A 19500-nucleotide genomic window follows, 5' to 3' on the forward strand; every position below is an offset into this window, starting at 1 on the left:
TAAAAATGCATTAAGATTAATTTTGCAATCAGTTCATATCATGTTAGATCCAAACTGAACTACATCAGAGAGATTCCGAGTCCTATCAAGATGTATTTCTCAAAACAGGGCAGAGAAAAAGTTTCCAGGGCTGAAATAAATTAGAAGCCTGGGAGAAAACTCTAACTCTTATTAATATGCAATGCCTAATTTATCTTGGTTGGTCCCATGTACTCATCCGTTGCTTCCTCCTCCAGCAACTTCTGCTTTCACAAAGGAGGAGGAAAGAGAAATATTCCTGCCACAAGCGCCATGCTCTTACTGTAAAAACCATCTCAGTGGTGTTATTATTGAGATAAAAGGGTACCATGGACCCAGAAATGCAAAATATATCACTAAATAAAATCCTAAATCCACAGGCTTCTGATCCTCATTGTTCCAGCCTGAAGTAGAGCAGAAATGATGAGTCGATTGAATGAATTAGATGATTGACAGAAAATGAATTATTGATTGATTTAGCAAGAACAATGTGAGGATTCGCTTGCTTTCCCCCATTTAATATCACTGTAGAGTAAACTAAGATGTTCTGATCGGCATTTATTACTGTTCTTATCAAGCTTTAAGCAACACAATCACTGGACTGATTGGAAAAAATGATGTTACTGTCCTGGGAACATGGACGTACGCCATGCTTTTTTTAAATTATTGTGACATGCAGCTATATATGGTTCAGAAAATATTGCTAGTTAACTTCGGCATCCTCAGTTTTTTGTTAATGCGAGCCAAAAATGTGGCTGTAATACTGCAGATTACAAATCAATAGTATGATGAGAAATATCTGAAAATTCCAGGCTTTCATCTTTAACAGTTCCTAATGAACAGCCCCAAACATTCTAAAAAACAACAACAACTAAATATCTTGGGAAGTATTTCATATATCAAGCTAGAATTTCACAAACATCATATTGCTGGCTTTAAAAATTTCAGGTGAATCTGCGACAGCTGAGCAGAAATTGTTCTAAAAATCTGATGTGTTGAGATCAAATAACCCAATAAAAAGAAAAGATTATTATATCATGAAATTACACCTTAATTTTAAGGGTTTTATTTGTTGATGGTGTCTTGCATGGATGGCTAAACCATGACAGGGTTGGTATTAATAACTGCAGCCTCTTCACATCAGCATTCTCACACTCTACACACTCCCACACACAACAAACATGTGTGTTTGTACCCTCAGAACACACACAGACACAAACAGTCTTTCACACTTACACACTAAAGACACACCCTCTGACACTGACCCTAAGCTCTGCATCTGACTCCCTCCAACACACACTGCCACATTATTATCGTCACACTGCTGTCAAGTGGTGAGGTCTCATAGGTGACAGGATGCATGCGCACGCACACACACGCACACACACACACACTCAGTGCACACACAGACACACACATAGAAAACACTAGCACTGCAGTCTCTCCATCAGCTCGTCCTGCTTCCCTCCCTCAGGCTGCCGTCCCTCCTCACCACCATGCTCACCAGCCTCCACAGCCAGCTAAAGTTAGCACTACTGCAAACTGATGGTGAAGCCAAAACTCCTGGGTGGCAACAAGCTTAACTGAAGTCATTTTCTTGCTTAAGCTACAAGGAAAATGCAAACATTCACCACATGACTTCTTCTTTTGATGCCTGCAGTTGTAATACTGGCAATTTCTGTTTAATTTGAACATTTAAGGCAAGTTATAGAGCTAAAAGCACCTCTTTGTCCCAAGATATTGTCGTTGGCGTTGCTGGTGACCCCGGTGTTCTTGCAGAAAAAAAACAGTGAACTTTGTTTTCTGTTTAAAGGTTAACTTTTGAACTTTCCAATAGTGATAATGTAGATAAGGTAGATTTAACTGGGTGTACAGACAATACAAAATGTGCACTTCAAATGAAAACAGGAAGTATAGGATTTTAGAGCTACACCAATTCATTAATTGGTTGTCAACTAATAAATTACAGACTAATTAATTGATTTGAGTAATTTTTAAGAAAAAAGTCTTAAAATTCTCCAATTGCAGCTTTGTAAATGTGTTAATTCTGGTTCCTTTTCTCTTCTGTGACAATAAACTAAATACATTTGGACAAAACAAGACATTTGTGAGACATTTGGGGAGAACTGATGGACATTTGTTACCTTTTTCTTGTTATAAATCAAACAACTAATCAGCTAAATGATAAAACGATCACCAAATAAATCCACAATCAAAGTAAAAAATCATTAGTTGGATCCTTGTAGGGTTTGCACCTAACCTGGCAATAGCCAGATTAACAATTGTGTAGTACTTGATAGTACTCCACAATATCAATCTGGGACTGCTCCATGTAAATCCGTTCGGAGGAAAGAGGTACGGATTGGACAATGCAACAGTATGTCCCGCCTCTGACAGGTTTTTTATTAGCCAATCGCGGGATCTTCACAACGAGCGGAGCCAATTGGTAGATTAAACTCTTATCAAAACCCGTTGGTAAAAAAGCACAAACATCTTTACCATCCAGAAATGCGCAAAGCGCCTCTCGTTGTTCTTCCTTCAAAGAAGCGATACGAGATTCGGCTAAAACTGACTTAATAGCAGCATCTACACGATTGTTGTCCTCCGTTGCCATGTTTGTTTTGATCTACTGGCGCTTGGTGTCATCGAGAGTGCTGTCGTCTTCACACCCGGATATCCCGCCCCACACACGAATACTGCTGCGTGATTGACCCGTGCCAACTTGGCTCTGTCCAAACAGTGAAAGCGGGAGCGGTACAAGACGCTTTCTTGAGAGATTTGTGAACTCACAAATATCGCAAGAAATCTACTTGCTGGCAAGGTTAGTTTGCACCGGTTTTTACTGGGGGTCACATCAGTTAAAGGAAAAATAATAAAGCACAGCTAAACATCACATGTGGAACATAGGGCCCTACTCCAGCATATCTGCTCAGTCTATTTTAGTCACATCAGTGAATGATAGTAGGACTGCCAACAAACATCTGAGCCACAGACACATCTTTGTCTTTATCTTTATCAATTATTATGTTTATGTATGTATTTAGACAGTTTCTACCTTGCAGGATGACGTTTAGAGAGCACAGATGTCTTGATTTGTCTGAATCACTGAAACAAAGCTAAAATATTCTGCAGTAAGCATTCATGTTTAAGATTCTACAATTACAAAAGAGTGACCAGGTTTGCCCAATAAAGCAATTTGATTAACAAATTGGTGGCCAGCTTTCTTTTATGCTCAAATTCATAAAAACTCATGAAAGAACAAAGCAGTCAAGGCAAGTTTTCAGATCAGACAGTAATCGGTGTTTTAGCATCAAATGTTTTTCAATCAACATGGTCTTTAAAGGAAATTCACTGGAACTCACCTGAGATCCTCCCACCTTAGAGAGGTCAGATCGACATCCACGTAACCATGGTAACCTGTCCTCGCTAATAAATACTACCTCTAATCTCTAAACTGTGATGTTACAGCTTCCCTCACGCACAAGGACTGAGCTAAATTCTCTGGGAGCGTTTAGACTGACAGGAAAGATGTGTTTGGCAATTCATCCTCACTTCCTGCATCCTCTCACTCAGACTCAGAGATGATAAAGCATTTTCTTAAACTGCTACTGGCAGTTTTTTGTTTCGCACGTATAAAAACGCACTCTGGGGGTTGTTTTGACCTAGCAGCTGGACGTACAGCTGTGACAAACATCAGGATGTGTGTTAGCACAAGCTATGCTAAGTGAGCAAAAACCTCCACCCTGAAAGGAGGCTCCCTGACCGAAGCTCCGCCAGAAGCCTTCATCATCTCACCCCTCAGCCGACCCAAGTGCCACCGAGACGAAGGTTAACCACGACTAACACCGGTCAATGTTACCGTTAGGTCACAGGCAGCCAGTGCAGATGCAGTGATTTAATATTAGCGTGTTAGCTAACTGTTGGCAGTGGCTGTATTACATCGTCCTCCGATTTCTTGTCGCCCTGTTGTTGCCACACAGACCACCATCAGACGCCCCATAAACGGGTTAATATCACAGCCAGAGCCTGAAACGGGTGAGCTACAGCGACTAAAAACGCCCTGCTAGCCGCTACAACGGCATATGTGAGTGCAGCTAACGTGAGGCTAAACAGTGAGAAGCTAATGTCAGCCCGTCAGCCCGCTCAGGGAAATTCTTCCACATCACCCGTACTACGCTCCGCTCTTACCTCATAGTTCAGTTTTCATCGTTAAATCCCGGATAAAGTAGCTTGTTGCGTGTTTATGCAGCCATAAAATGTGGCATCTTCCCCCCAGAATGTGCTGGTTGATCACTAAAACCCGCTCCGGTGATTTTCCCGTTGCTCTGAAATCCCGACCGACTGAGGGACAGCTGGAAAATGGGGTAACGCCACTCACCTATCGCGATAAGTTACATTTTCCTTACCCACATTACAGGGATCTCGCGATATTTTAAAGAGCCGCTTTCATGCCTGTAACACAGGGAAGTAAACGGATTAGCAGCGCTCCTGCCGGCGGCTGTTTCCTAGAAAAAACCCACTTTTTATGAGAACATATGCAAATAAAGTTTAACATATTTTATTTTTCTCCTTGGATAAGAAAAGAGCAAATCAAACAAGAGAAAGAAAACTGCATAATTATGAGTTTTACATTCATATTTTAGGAGAAACCTGACAGAAATAAAAGAAATTCTGAGGATTAGGGCTTAGACTACTAATCTAAAAGACCACAAGACATCTGACAACCAAATTCAAAGACACAAAACAAAAAAATGAACAGCATAATGTTAACATGTACAGGATTCAGTCATACAGGTTGAATTTGTCATATCAGAGCACCTCATTTGTGTTTTTACTTTAATTCTTATATTACATTTTGCTGCTAACACCTGCACTTTTTAGGTCATAATTAAAGAATATTTTACTTCTAAAGAATTAAGTGGTAGAGGTATATAACATTCTAGGGTCCTGAGTTTCATATATGATGTTATAATGTCTGAATTAATTACTGAGGTAAACACTATACAACATAATTATTAATGCAAATTTACCTCAGTCAGTAAATTAGAATTTCATATTGCATTGTAAGAATTTAATTATAATAGTTCATTCAGTAAATTTCCTTATTAATAATGTTGTAGGATACTAATTACATTTTTATCAGTATTTAGTTACTCCACTAAATTTTAATTTTTAATTTTTTCTAAGACTTAATTTAATATCTTAGCCTGAATTTATGTGTAATTTGTATTTTATCTAATATTGTAGGGTTTAATCAACAATAATAATATTATTAATTTCATTATTCATGTAAATTTGCACAATCAATAGCACTGTAGGGTCTTTTAAAATTTAATTCTGTCAGTTATTTATTTTCTTATACACTGTGGGATTCTTAATATTTAAATTAATCAAGTGAACATGTATTATACATAGCATTGTGGGTCAGTCAGTAAATCTTTATTTATATAATATTCTGGGGTTTTGGCGTTAATATAAATATGAATTGGGTAAACTTTTATTTTGCATGAGATTGTAGAGGCTTAACTGCTTTAGCGTAGTCTGAACATTTGCAAAATTAATAATATTGTCAAGTCTTAATGTTAATATTTTATTGATTCACAAAATGCATATTTTACATAATATTGTAGAGTCTTAACCTTAATTAGTTAGTCAGGGAAATTGGTATTTTATAAAACATGGTTGTGTTTTAACCCTAATATTTTAATTAGTCATGTGATTTTGTATTTCATATAATATTGCAGAGTTTTAACCTTAATATTTTTATGAGTTAGGAAACATTTTCACAATATATTGTAGGATTTCAATTGTAATATTTAAAAAAATCAGGTAAGTTGGTATAATATATGATATTGCAGTGTATTACTCTTAATATTTAAATAAGTCAGGTAAATCTGTGATTTATTTTATATTGTAGGGTTTTACCTACAATAAGTAGAATATTCAGGTTAATGTGCACAATGTATTTTCTTACATATTGTGGGATTTTAACCTTTTTTAAAAATCAGTTGGATAAATATGCATTTTATATAGCATATGAGATAAGATAAAATCTTCACTGTTATTGCACAGACACAATCATACAACAAAATTTGAGTTTCGTCCACATTGGTGCCCAAAAGAGCATGCAGTTTTCGAAAGATAAACATAGAGTCGTCTTAACAATATGCAATTGTCAAAAAAAGCATTAAATACAATTATAAAATGTAGAAAATGCAGTTATCACAAAACATTACACATATTAAAATATCAAAATATAATGATCAAAAAAGAATTAAGATTATGTAGATAAAATTTAAGCATTATATGCATCTATCAAAATTAATAATGTGCAGATTAAAGTGAAGTAAATTTACATTGTGTATAATATTGTTGGTTTGTAAACCTATAATTTTAAAATATACAATTAGTAAGTTGAATTAAAGAATTGCATTATCTTAACCTTAAAATTCTGATGTTAAATTTGTCTTTTATATAATATTGCAATGTCACCTGTCATTTTTCTACTGTAGACAAATTTAGTTGAATTATTGACGTATCAATAACTTTTTAATTACTTTACAATTTAAACAAGAGAAAAAAATGCATAATTATAAGTTATACATTCATTTTTGGGGGGCAAAAACAGAAAAAAATAAAATGAATTATGAAGATTAGGGTTGAGATTACTGCTCTAGAAGACCACAATGCATAAGACATTCAAATTCAGTGACACATTATGTAAAAACAACTGTTTAATCTGAAAACATTTTAGAATAACTAGAAGTAAAACATATAAACAGAAAACATGAATTTGTATCATACATAGCATTCCATGTTTTTAATCATAATATTTGAATTTGTCAAGTCAATTTGTGTTGTGTATAATGTTGTTAATGTATATAATTAGTAAGTTGCATTAATTAAACCATGCATTATCTTAACCTTGAATTTTTATTCAAAATTACTACAAATGCAGTGTCGACTCTCATTTCTCTACTGGAAAACAATTTAGTTCCATTATCGATGTTTAAAATGTGACATAAAAAACATTGACTTGATGTTCAGTGTATCCTGCTTTTACATCGTCTTTCAGAACATTTTGTAAAGCCTTGATTTTAAAAGTGCCAAATAAATAATGTTATTATTAAGTAAAATATCTGAATATTTCCTCTAACATTAGCCCATTAGCCACATTTTAAGATACAGATTAAATACAGTTAATTTAAATTTTTGTCAGTCTCCTGTCCGTCCAGCAGGTGTCGCTGCTGCACATTCAGTTGTTTACTGGCCGCTAATAGAAGCAGCAGAAGAAGAAGCAGCGGTCAGCTGATTCAAGCTAGCACAAATTGAAAACTAGCAGTCTGGTTCCCTCTGTAAGAGATACAGTTAATGTATGAACAGGATTATTATCAGTTATTTAAATATTTTTAAATCTTCTGGGCGAATTAACGGAGCAGCAGGATGAAGGGTTTGTTCTGTCGAGCCGGTGCCACTGATGCTGAACCCAAGTTCATTATTCAGGAAACGGTGAGTGTCTTCTGGTCAAACTATACCACATTTAATGGCACCACATCTTCAGTTCAGAGAGAATAAATTTAACGTGCAGGATTAATCTGCACGTAAGAAACTGCGTCATTGTTATTCTTCTGAATTCAACCTGCTGTTTCTCAGAAATAATTCACAGTGAATTCAAAATAATCACTGTTTACCTTTATTTTTATAGTAAAATCAACAATTGATTTAGGAGATGTATTAGACTGAGACATAGCAACAGCGTTTTGCTGTTTTTGGTCACAATTTCGAGCAAGAAAGTGACAAATGCATTCATAATCTATACATTACATTATTGTCTTTTGCATTATTATGTAATTGTACTAATATAAGATAATATAAGCCTTTATTAATCCCACAGCAAAAGAGAATATGCCAATATTTAAGGAATATCAGCAGAAAAATTATAAATAAATCAAAATATACATAAATACTAGTTCAGATTGCCCAAGTTCCTCTGGATGGAAAAAACAATACTTCACAAATCAATGGCATTGCACAAATCCTTTCATGATATACATACTCATAGAGGCTAAATATTGCACAGATTTAATCATAAGTAGTAAAATAATTAAACTACCAATCAAAAGAACACCCCAATTTTTCCATTTTTTAATTGAAATTCAAGTATTTCAATTCCAATAAATGGCTTGAAATGGTACAAAGGTATATGGTGAACTGCCCGAAGTTTAAAAAAGAGATAAGGTTACCCGATACTGAAAAATAATGTGAATTTCAGAGTTATACAAAGAGGCCTTTTTCAGGGAACAAGAAGTAGGTTCACAACTTTAAGCTGTTCTACAGCAATGGAGGTTGATCAAGCCTTGAAAGTTGGTGCTACCAAATCCTACAGGTGTCACAACTTTTCTTGATTACTTTCAACCTGCTCTGTCTTCATAAAAGTAGTGTTTGACACACCATGGCATCAAACCCTCCTGCAGAGCATTATTAGAATAGTATTGTACTGCAGAAAGTCTTGTGTTGCTAAAAAAAAATGGAGAGGAAAAGGGAATTAACAGTAGAAGAGAGACAGACCATCAAAACACTTTAATATGTAGATCTTTCCTCCAGAGAAGTTGCAAAGAAAGTCAAGGTGTCAGTGAGTACAATTTTCTTTACTATCAAAAGGCTTAAAAACTGGGGAAAACTCTGACAGGAAGAGATCTGGAATACCCAAAGCCAGAACAGAATCAGAAGACAAGTTTCTGAGAGTCAACAGGTGGCTCACAGGACAACAGCTTCAAGGACAACTTAATAGTGGTCGTAGTATGAAGTCTCAGTTTCAACTGTGAAGAGAAGATTTGGAGTTGCAGGTTTGACAGGTTGAGCTGGAGCAAGAAAGCCATCGCTAAGACGTCAGAATAAGAAAAAGAGGCTTGCCTTGGCCATGAAGCACCGCCAATGGACTACTGAAGACTGGAAGAAGGTATCATGGACTGATGAACCAAAATTACAAGTCTTTGATTCATCACGCAGGATTTTTGTACAAAGTCGAGTAGGAGAAAGGATGGTTCCTCAGTGTGTGACATAAACTGTCAAACATGGAGGAGGAAGCGTGATGGTCTGGGGCTGTTTTTCTGGATCCAGGGTCAATGAATTGTACAACCCTGAACCAAAATGACTACCGCAGCATTCTGCAGCACCATGCAGTACCCTCTGGTATGTTCCTATTAGTCAGGGGTTCATCCTACAGCAAGATAATGACCCAAAACAAGTCCAAGCTATGCCAGAACTACTTAGGAAAAAATAACAAGATTTTGAGCTTGAAAACATGGAGTGGCAGCACGGTCTCCAGACCTAAGCCCCATGGAGCTGGTTTGGAATGAACTGGAGAGAAGAGTGTGAAAAAAATCAACCTACAATGCCACACATTTATGGGAACTTCTGCAACAGAGTTGAGAAGAACTTTTTGAAGAATATTTGATTTCCATTGTGGAAAGAATGCCACGAGTGTGTTCAGCTGTTATATCTGACAAAGGTGGTACTTTGAGGAGTCAAACATTTAAAATACATTTTGGTCTCTAAATTGATTTATGTTTTTAACTTCATTTATTTATTTGTTCTATGCATTAATTTTAGAGCACAATGAGACATAAACATGCATAATTTCCAATAAGAAACCAGAGCAATTGGGCTGTTGTAAAACTTTTGAATGATAGTGTATATAGTGCATATCTTGTACAAAATATTCATAATTCACAGCTATGAATGTGCTGATATTGCACCAGAAAGAAATATTTGGTGTATGTTGGCTGCATATTTGCCTTATATTGTGACTGTCTCTCTGGTTAAACCAAGCAGTTGTAAAGCTCTGTATCTCTGTTTTTGCGTCCAGATTCTCCCAGATGTGTTGACCAGCCACCAGGTGAGAGTCCAGGTGAAGGCGTGTGGACTGAGCCCGCTGGACCTCAAGGTACTCAAGCAGTGAAATCAACTACACCACAGCTGGATTGGTTGGGTTTTCTATTTGCATATTTGTGTAGGGTCAAAACTTTAGCTCTAATTAAACAGCTTAGTCTCCATGAATAGTAATGCTGTGGGGTCTTGGACAGAATATTTATGTTGGTTAGGGTAAGGTCTGTCATTTATTGTTCCATAGGGTCTTAGCTACTAAAATATTATTACATTAGGCTCTGTGAAAATCTCAGTCTTAATATGTCTTATTGTTGAGAAAAATAGTATTTTATACCTTTTTTGTAGGGTTTTATTTCATAATATGCAAACTGCTCCAGTACAGTCACACCATAAATAACATTACATAACGTATATTAAACCCTATATTTTCACTTGTTAGGTTAATTTTGCAGCTTAATCTCTTAAATAATGAAAACAAAAATAAAATGTCATGGCTTCACTATTTTATCTTGATAACTACATGCTTTGAATTCTATTTGTTTTTAGTTAATTTTCAGAATTTGTCTAATTTGAAATATGTTTTAGTTTTTGTGAAGCACTTTGCAATTTTGTTTTTCCAAAACATTTTTGTTTTGAGCAAAAGATGGCGTGAAACTGTGTTTTGCTTAATAACTGGATATAGATCACAGTGGCTGAGTCAAAATTAAATTAGAAGAATTGAAATAATGGACACATCCTGTTAATCTGCCATAATTTAATTCCTTCAGTTAACATTTACTATTATTAGACCCTCTAATGAGCAGTTTTTACATGACAAGCAAGATAAATAAACCAATGTAATAAATTACTAATTGATTATTAGATTGTTGCATAAACACCTTAATAAACCTTGAACATCTTCAGTCACTCAAAATGAAATATTGTCAGTGCAGCAGTAATTTATGTGGATAATTTGAGGCAATTTAAGTGCAATTTTTACGTGTGCTATAGTTGACATGCTTCAAACTTGTACAGCTTTCGTCACTGTTTGGAAAAACAGTCAGTTTTCTTACATACAGTAAAAAGGTTGCCTCAGTATTAACTTTCACATCAGATAAGAATTGACTTAAGCTAAACTCGAATAATCTAGAGAAATATCTGACTGCCTCTCTGTTTCCCTTCTAGCTGCTCAGTGACGTTGGGATCCAGAGAGATTTGATTCCCGTCGGCAGAGAGGTGGCTGGAGTTGTCCTTCAAGGTAGCACACAGTTTGCATTTCAGAATAAATATGCGATTATAGTGAATGAAAGCCTTCATGGAGATCCGTCAGCAAACGTTTCAGTCAATCTGTATTTTTTTATTCCTGCAGTTGGTCCCAAGGTGACCTTCTTCCAGCCAGAGGACGAGGTCGTAGGTAGGAAATGTTTTTAAAGGAATCTTGGGGTCATTGTTATTCTTCTGACTGTTTAACTGTGACACAATTTTCCAGTAGATATGCTCTTACAGTATTTTGAAGTAATGATGTTAAATTTTACAAAAATCTTCAACATTGTTTGATCATTTTCTTGTACAGAAACTTTCTGAATCAATAAAATTAGTTAAAATGAGTGGTTCTAAATATTTATGTTTGTGTCTAGGGCTGAAACGATTCCTCGAGTTATTAAACTAATTTGATTACTAAAATTCTTCGAGGAAAAATACATATGTATAACATTTTTTTATTGCATACTTACATGATTTCTGCATCAGCAACTACATGCATGTGAGGTTCCCATGGCTTTAGTTTTAATTGAATACCCCTGTACTATACTGTATATGTATTACACTATATATGTACAACACACCTGTACTATGCTGTATATGTAGAGTACTCCTGTACTATGCTATATATGTACAATACTCCTGTACTATACTATATATGGACAATACAGCTGTACTATACTATATATGGACAATACAGCTGTACTATACTATATATGTACTACACTATATATGTGCAATACACCTGTACTGTACTCTATATGTACAATATACCGCAGAGTTTTGCCCGTGTTCCACAAGTACAGTTATTTCTGTTGCACGGTGCGCTCACTTCCACTTTTGATCCTGTGACGCGCATGCCAAGCGTGGAATTTGATTACTCAAGTAATTGCCAGAATAATTGATAGAATACTCAATTATTAAAATAATGTATAGCTGCAGCCCTATTTGTAATTTTCGTGTAGTTGCAGTATTTATTGTGTCCATATTGCCCTAACCCAGTGCAGTATTTTGTCACATCTTACCTCCACCCATCCTCTCCAGGTATCCTTCCTCTGGACTCCACCTGCTCTGGACTCTGTGATGTTGTCGACATCGACGAACACTATTTAGGTGAGATTCAAACACACTCACACACAGTGTAGATGAAAACTTTTTTTGCCATTTTGTTTCTGATTCCTTGATAATACAAAGCCCTGCTCTACAGTCTTAGGTGAAATCTCAGCTCAGGAAGAAATGTCACACTGAACTTTGGGAAAGACCGAACTGTTGTCATCTGCTCTGAAATATTTTTTTTGTCTACCATACTTAAAAAATACATATATATGGTATACCAGTTTCAAAGAAGTCAACAAAAGCACCTGAAGTTCACAGGAAGTATCGATCTCTATCAGCTAAAGTTTTTGCCCAACTTAAATTTGAATACTTGGACAAGAAGACAGACAAAATGAATCTGGCATCATTCCAAAAATGCCACCTTTAAATGAGGTTTATACTCAAAAGAGCTGCATCAAACTTAGAAATAGTAATAATGAAATTGCTTGGCTTTTTTGACAAGAATTTTCCAAAAAATACTCTTTCATGTCAAAATGAAAGGAGATTTATACAAAATAACGTCATTGGAAATGTGATGAAGAAATGCTAAATAAATGATTTCTTAAGTATTCACCCCCTTCAGGTCAGTATTTAGTAGATCTTGTCCTCAAGGGTTTGGTTTTATTTTGCTTGATCTATTTTACCCATTCCCACATCATGATGCTGCCATCACCATGCTTCTCATCATGATGCTGCCACCACCGTGCTTCACATCATGATGCTGCCACCACCGTGCTTCACATCATGATGCTGCCACCACCGTGCTTCACATCATGATGCTGCCACCACCGTGCTTCACATCATGATGCTGCCACCACCGTGCTTCTCATCATGATGCTGCCACCACCGTGCTTCACATCATGATGCTGCCACCACCGTGCTTCTCATCATGATGCTGCCACCACCGTGCTTCACATCATGATGCTGCCACCACCGTGCTACACATCATGATGCTGCCACCACCGTGCTCACATCATGATGCTGCCACCACCGTGCTACACATCATGATGCTGCCATCACCGTGCTTCACATCATGATGCTGCCACCACCGTGCTTCTCATCATGATGCTGCCACCACCGTGCTTCACATCACGATGCTGCCACCACCGTGCTTCACATCACGATGCTGCCACCACCGTGCTTCACATCACGATGCTGCCACCACCGTGCTTCACATCACGATGCTGCCACCACCATGCTTCACATCATGATGCTGCCACCACCGTGCTTCTCATCATGATGCTGCCACCAGCGTGCTTCACATCATGATGCTTCACATCATGATGCTGCCACCACCGTGCTTCACATCATGATGCTGCCACCACCGTGCTTCACATCATGATGCTGCCATCACCGTGCTTCATATCATGATGCTGCCACCACCGTGCTTCACATCATGATGCTGCCACCACCATGCTTCACATCATGATGCTGCCACCACCGTGCTTCACATCATGATGCTGCCACCACCGTGCTTCACATCATGATGCTGCCACACCGTGCTTCTCATCATGATGCTGCCACCACCGTGTTTCACATCATGATGCTGCCACCACCGTGCTTCTCATCATGATGCTGCCACCACCGTGCTTCTCATCATGATGCTGCCACCACCGTGCTTCTCATCATGATGCTGCCACCACCGTGCTTCTCATCATGATGCTGCCACCACCGTGCTTCACATCATGATGCTGCCACCACCGTGCTTCACATCATGATGCTGCCACCACCGTGCTTCTCATCATGATGCTGCCACCACCGTGTTTCACATCATGATGCTGCCACCACCGTGCTTCTCATCATGATGCTGCCACCACCGTGCTTCACATCATGATGCTGCCACCACCGTGCTTCACATCATGATGCTGCCACCACCGTGCTTCACATCATGATGCTGCCACCACCATGCTTCTCATCATGATGCTGCCACCAGCATGCTTCACAGCGGAAATGACGTGCAGCATTTGGTGTCCAGTAAGCATAGCATCTAGTTTGATGACTGAAAAGCTAAATTCTGGCCTCCTCAGACCAAAGAACCTTCTTCTAGTTGACTTTGGAGTCTCCAAATGTCTTCTGATGAAGTCTAGTCCAACTCAAAGTTTTAAAGATTTGTTTGTATTTTCTCCAGTGCAGAAACCAGAGAAGCTCAGCTCGGTTTGTGTTGCAGCAGCGTTGCGTGATGGTCTTTCTGCGTACACTGCTCTTCACACTCACGCTCGCATTGCACCCGGACACACACTGTTGGTGATGGACGGAGGCAGTGTATGTAAAAACAAAAAAAGCAGTCCCATCACGTATTCATTAAATTTCAAAATGTACGCACATTTAACGGTCTCATCTCTTCTTGCTCCAAAGTCTTTCGGCCTCATGTGCATCCAGTTGGCTTGTTATCACGGCGTGAAGGTTCTGACGACGTCACATTCGCCACAACAACACACATTTCTGGAGCAGCTTAGGCCCAGCGTAGGTAAGTCAATGGCAAAACTGTGGTGTCTGCAGCTCTCCTTTAAAAGCCACGAGTGCCTGTTTAGTGTATGTAGTCCAAAATCTAGACAAGTGAGTCCTGCTGCCTTTTTTCTTATCACTTTTTCATGCTCCACTTTTATCTTTTCCTCCTTTTCTTCTCTCCTCACCTTCGTCTTTCCTTTAGGTGTTCAGGAACCTTTAGTTGGTGAGATCATTTATTAATGACTTTCCAACTCACTCACGTTTGCCTTCTTGCCAGCATGATTCTACCAGAATAATTTTACTTCAACTTTTTACAGTGTTTATATTAAATTAAATATTGTAACCTAAATATTGGCATTAGTAAATGGTGAATTTTGGACGTTATATGTAACTAAAACTACAAGTAACTGCATATTGTAAAGCTTAGAAGACCTTGTGATGAGATTTTTGATGTAAATACGAGTAGAAATTTCAAACCTTGCATTGACATCGTTAAATTTGAATTGTTTTTGGAACTAGTATCACTCTTTGTTTTATGCTTTTGTGCATGAAGCCAGAGTTATTCCGGTTTATAACAACTCATCTGACCTGCTGCCGGTGGTTTTGGAGGAAACTGGAGGACTGGGAGTGGATATAGTCATAGACTCTGGAGGTAAATGCACTTTTAATGTGATTAAAAAAAATAAAAGTGATGTTACTGCTTGAACTCTTAGATTTCGAATTTTTGTATTTCTGTCTGCCTGCAGTTCGTCTGCAGGAGGAAGAGGAGGAGGACGAGGAGAAGAAATTATTGCCACACAAACACGACATCATCAGTGTTCTGGGAGTCGGAGGTCATTGGGTCACATCACATCAAGACCTGCAAGTGAGTTTAACTTTAGCTGGTGAGAGACAAATGTTTTATATGCGTCTCTAGTTAAAAAGCCAAACGACGACATCCAAATAATTTCCGTCCCACGTCCAAGTTCAAATTCCTGTCGAACGTTTTGAAAACAGTGGTTTAACATGCAGCTTCTTTCCTACTTCGGCAATAACACCATGCTGTTTTGTTAAAACACTTCATCATATCTAACGTTATAATCTTATTTCACATTTATGTCACTTTATTCTGTGTCTCATTCAAAATCTTGCCCAAAATAAACCATTTACAGTGACTAGATTCTGAAAACGGGCCCGATTTCAGTTGAAAACTGACACATTTTGCCAAAAAATGTTGCAGAAAGTGGCTCTAAAAGTGATAAACCTCTCACTACCTGGGATATTTTTTAAAATATATACTTTGAAAGATCAATAAAGCACTTTCCCCTGTCAGCTTAATGGTGAATATTTGTTCAGGCCTATTGTTCTAATTTAATTACTCTGCTAAGGAACGTGGCAGTGTTATGTGACGATTGGTGTACGGTGTCCATCTGTTTGCCTGTCTGTCAGCAGCATTACTCAAAAACGGACTTGAATGAAATTTTCAGGGAAGGTCAGAAGTGCAAGGACCAAGTGATTAGATTTTATGATGTTGCCACCACAGTGCTTCACATCATGATGTTTCAAAGCATGGTGGTGGCAGCATCATGATGTTGCCACCACCATGCTTCACATCACCACTTTTGGCGGTGATGCGACTTATAGTCTGGATTTGTTAAAGATTGTTTTATCATTGCGAGATAGCAGCACGGCATCACTGTAACTATGACAACAAGTGAACACTACGTCAGCTGCCTGCTAACGATCACATGATTGCGATCCTACTACAAATGGACCGGTGCGGACTTATTGGGACTTATCTGTGGGAAATTATACAATGACTTTGCAGCCTTGGCGGAGTACTGTGCTCTCTGAGTGCTTTTCTTACTTTCTCGCTTTCTTTCGTTTTTTTCATTATGATCTGTGAAAGTTATTCATTCTGTTTATGTTTCGGTTAAATCGGTAAAATGCACAATTGGGGCTATTATTGGGCAAAATCATTTTTACTCCCTGAGGATGGTGCAAAACTGTAGGGACATCAGTACAAAAAAAAAACAGGAAATATGCACAAGTACTGTTAAAATTCTGCAGATTTTTTTTTTACATGTAGAAATTTTGATGTTATACAGATTCCTCCAAATGTGGAAAATAACATGACAGAGTTACTCTGTATGTAGAAAAACACGCATATTGGACAGATTCTTTAACTGATATTGTACAGTCTGTCAGTAAATTTTCATAAGGCACATGCTTGAATCTGCTCTGCTCAACATTTCTAATACCTTGTTGCTGCCATTTTACTTCTTTTAAACCTCAGTCGACCACTGCTTTCTTTTAAATCATCTCAGTGGCCAGTTAGAATCTGCAGCTTCCTCCTACTTGGTCTGACTCATCACATGAAGGCTGCAGGCAGTTTTTTCCTCTTCTTCCTCTATCTGTGTGCTACCGTTTGCAAAATCCAAAAACGACAACCTCCCTGCACCTGCAGCAACACAACACACTGAAAACTTCAGGTTTCACAGAGGATTTGAATCTTGCAGCTATTTTTTTCTGTAGATTATTTATTTTCTTTAACATGGCTTGTTTGATTGTCAGGCATTAATTTAAAGTATGTTTCTTTTCATTTTCTTTTAATCTGTTGTAAGCTAAGATTCACCTGATCTGTCCTTATCTCCTTTCTGTGTCTTTCTTTGTGTTTTTTTGCAGTTGGACCCTCCAGATTGCAGATTACTGCATTTAAAATCCGCCTCCGTCTCTTTCCTGAACCCTGAAGTCTGGACGGCTTCATCGGCCCAGCAGGGAAGATACCTTCGTATCCTCCCAGTGTGTCATTGAAAATATGCGCAGTCCTCGTTACGGTCTTTAGGATTCCTTAACACACTTTTTTGCAGATATTCTGAAAGATATTGTGGAGAAAATGTCAACTGGAGTCCTCAGGTAACTAGAATACTTCAAACTCAACCAACTAAAATTAAATCAATGCAGTGCCCGGTTTACATTTCTGAACCGAATAATTGGTTTAAAGGTATATAAACTATTTTCAAACTATATTAGTGAGAAATTGTAGAAACAGAAAAGTCATTGTATTTTCAAATTTGACATCCTTTAACTACTCATCCTTGACTTATTTTGCAAAAAGTTTAAAATTATTTCCTCAAAATCACTCTTTGACAAATGTAACATAAACATTTGGTAAAAATAAACTTTGTAGGAAGTAGATTCTGTAAAAACCCAATAAATTCTGCACTCCTTGGCGAAGCACAAAAGCCATTAGTTATTCAGCTGTGACCAACAGTCGTGACAAAAATTCAGGGACTTCTCGATTGAACTGCAGGCAGAGAGGAGAAGCTAATTTTTCTTTTTCATTTTCCAGTGTTGGTAATGCCGAGGTAACTAGGAAAAATACACATCATTGTAAAACAAATATACAAAAACATTTGAATTTAGTTTTTCTTTTCTAGAATTTAAGTCATTCCAAATGTGTTCTCATTTGTTTCTCCAAAACTGCAGGAACAAAGTAAGATTTATAGAGATGTCTTGATGACTGGAGTCTAATCTAATGAAATCTAACTCGTCTTTCTGTCTTGCCAGACCTCAGCCGGAGGAAGCGGTTCCTCTCTACGAAGCCACAGTTGCCATGGAGACAATCCAGCGTCACCCGAAGAAAAAGGCCGTCGTTCAGCTCTGATTGAAATAATCACATTCTGCCGAGACTCGCGGCTCAACAGCAGCGGTTCTTTTGGAGAGGAACAGTCAGATGGTTTTTACTTGTTAATCTGTGTTTGAGGCACTGAAAAGCATCACAGCTGCTTCCAATGTTGTGTTAACACAGAAAAACACACCTTGAGCTCTTCATGTCGCTAATGAATGTGACCCGAGGGCTGTACTCTGAAGCAAGATTAATAAGTTGGCAGGCATGTCGACTTTAAAGGGTTTGGGATTTAAATCAGCTAAGAACTGTCTCCCTTCCGCAGATTCATACACTCAGCTGAAGTTTTATCTGCTGACCTGTTGACCTGTGTGTTAATAATCCCACCGTGTTACTGTGAGTGCACGAAAGAAAACCTGGATAAAAAAAGAAAGTAGAGAACGATTATTATCTGACTGGGATTTAAGGTTTTGTTAAGCAGGCTAACTCTAAAAAAAAAAAAAAAGCCTGATAAGTTGAACCTGCTTCATAGTGCAGCCCCTCAGGTCGCTTTCATTTTAAACTGAAGTAAGAAACTTTCAGCTTCCCTCACATATGAACTTTTGACCACATTCATAGTAATAATTCCTGGTGACTTTCATACTAATAGACGACTGTCTGGTCATTTCTCAACAATTTTTTTTTATTTTTTTGCAAAATCACTCAATAAATCCCCATTTTGTTTAAAAAAAAAAAAACACAACTCGAATCCAGGTTCTTTAAAATATATTTTGTGTTTGTCCTTGAATTTATTCACATTAGAACAAGCACTCCCTTAACTCCAGCACAAATAATCAAATTTCTCGAACAGTTTCTTCTCAAGCGTTTTGATTCAACCGGCACATTTTTAAACTACTTCAGTCTGATATAATGAAGGCCACGCATCATATAGATGTTTTTTATCATGGATTTTCTCTTCAGTCAACCGACAAAATAAAGCCATACAAACATTTCAGATACAAACACGTTTCACAAAAAGTGTCTCAAATTACACGGATTCTGAGAGTAAGTCTTTCAAGCTAGTTTTCTGTTGTTAGACAGGTCCAATATGCCAGCTTGCGACAACAACACATTAAACTGTCCATAAAAAGCACTTTAATAATGCCAACAAATATGAAACAAATAAAATTTAAAGGTCAATAATTACTGTGTGCGCGTCTCAGACC

At 37.6% G+C, this 19500-nt stretch overlaps 2 protein-coding genes across 3 annotated transcripts in view; one reads left to right on the forward strand and one right to left on the reverse strand.

Annotated features, from left to right (window-relative positions):
* Positions 1 to 4382, reverse strand: part of itsn1 (intersectin 1 (SH3 domain protein)) — a 76326-nt gene extending 71944 nt beyond the window's left edge. Inside the window, 1 exon segment of the mRNA XM_051959563.1 lies at positions 4207 to 4382. The gene's annotated coding sequence lies outside the window, so the exon portion shown is untranslated.
* A 2922-nt stretch (positions 4383 to 7304) lies between these two features.
* On the forward strand, positions 7305 to 19032 carry cryzl1 (crystallin, zeta (quinone reductase)-like 1). Of its 2 annotated transcripts, XM_051959660.1 has the most exons (13): positions 7306 to 7527; positions 9887 to 9964; positions 11071 to 11143; positions 11255 to 11299; positions 12190 to 12258; positions 14369 to 14502; positions 14596 to 14707; positions 14891 to 14911; positions 15242 to 15340; positions 15435 to 15553; positions 17353 to 17458; positions 17538 to 17583; positions 18238 to 19032. In XM_051959660.1, exons 1-13 carry the CDS (start codon positions 7462 to 7464, stop codon positions 18332 to 18334), a joined length of 1065 nt encoding a protein of 354 aa, XP_051815620.1. In that variant the 5' UTR covers positions 7306 to 7461; the 3' UTR covers positions 18335 to 19032. The 2 variants fall into 2 exon arrangements, with proteins under 2 accessions (XP_051815621.1, XP_051815620.1); XM_051959661.1 differs by lacking the exon at positions 14891 to 14911 and having other exon boundaries at positions 7305 to 7527.
* The last annotated feature ends 468 nt before the right edge of the window (positions 19033 to 19500 follow it).

This window comes from Acanthochromis polyacanthus, chromosome 15 (assembly GCF_021347895.1).
Source record: "Acanthochromis polyacanthus isolate Apoly-LR-REF ecotype Palm Island chromosome 15, KAUST_Apoly_ChrSc, whole genome shotgun sequence".
Classification (NCBI taxonomy): domain Eukaryota; kingdom Metazoa; phylum Chordata; class Actinopteri; family Pomacentridae; genus Acanthochromis; species Acanthochromis polyacanthus.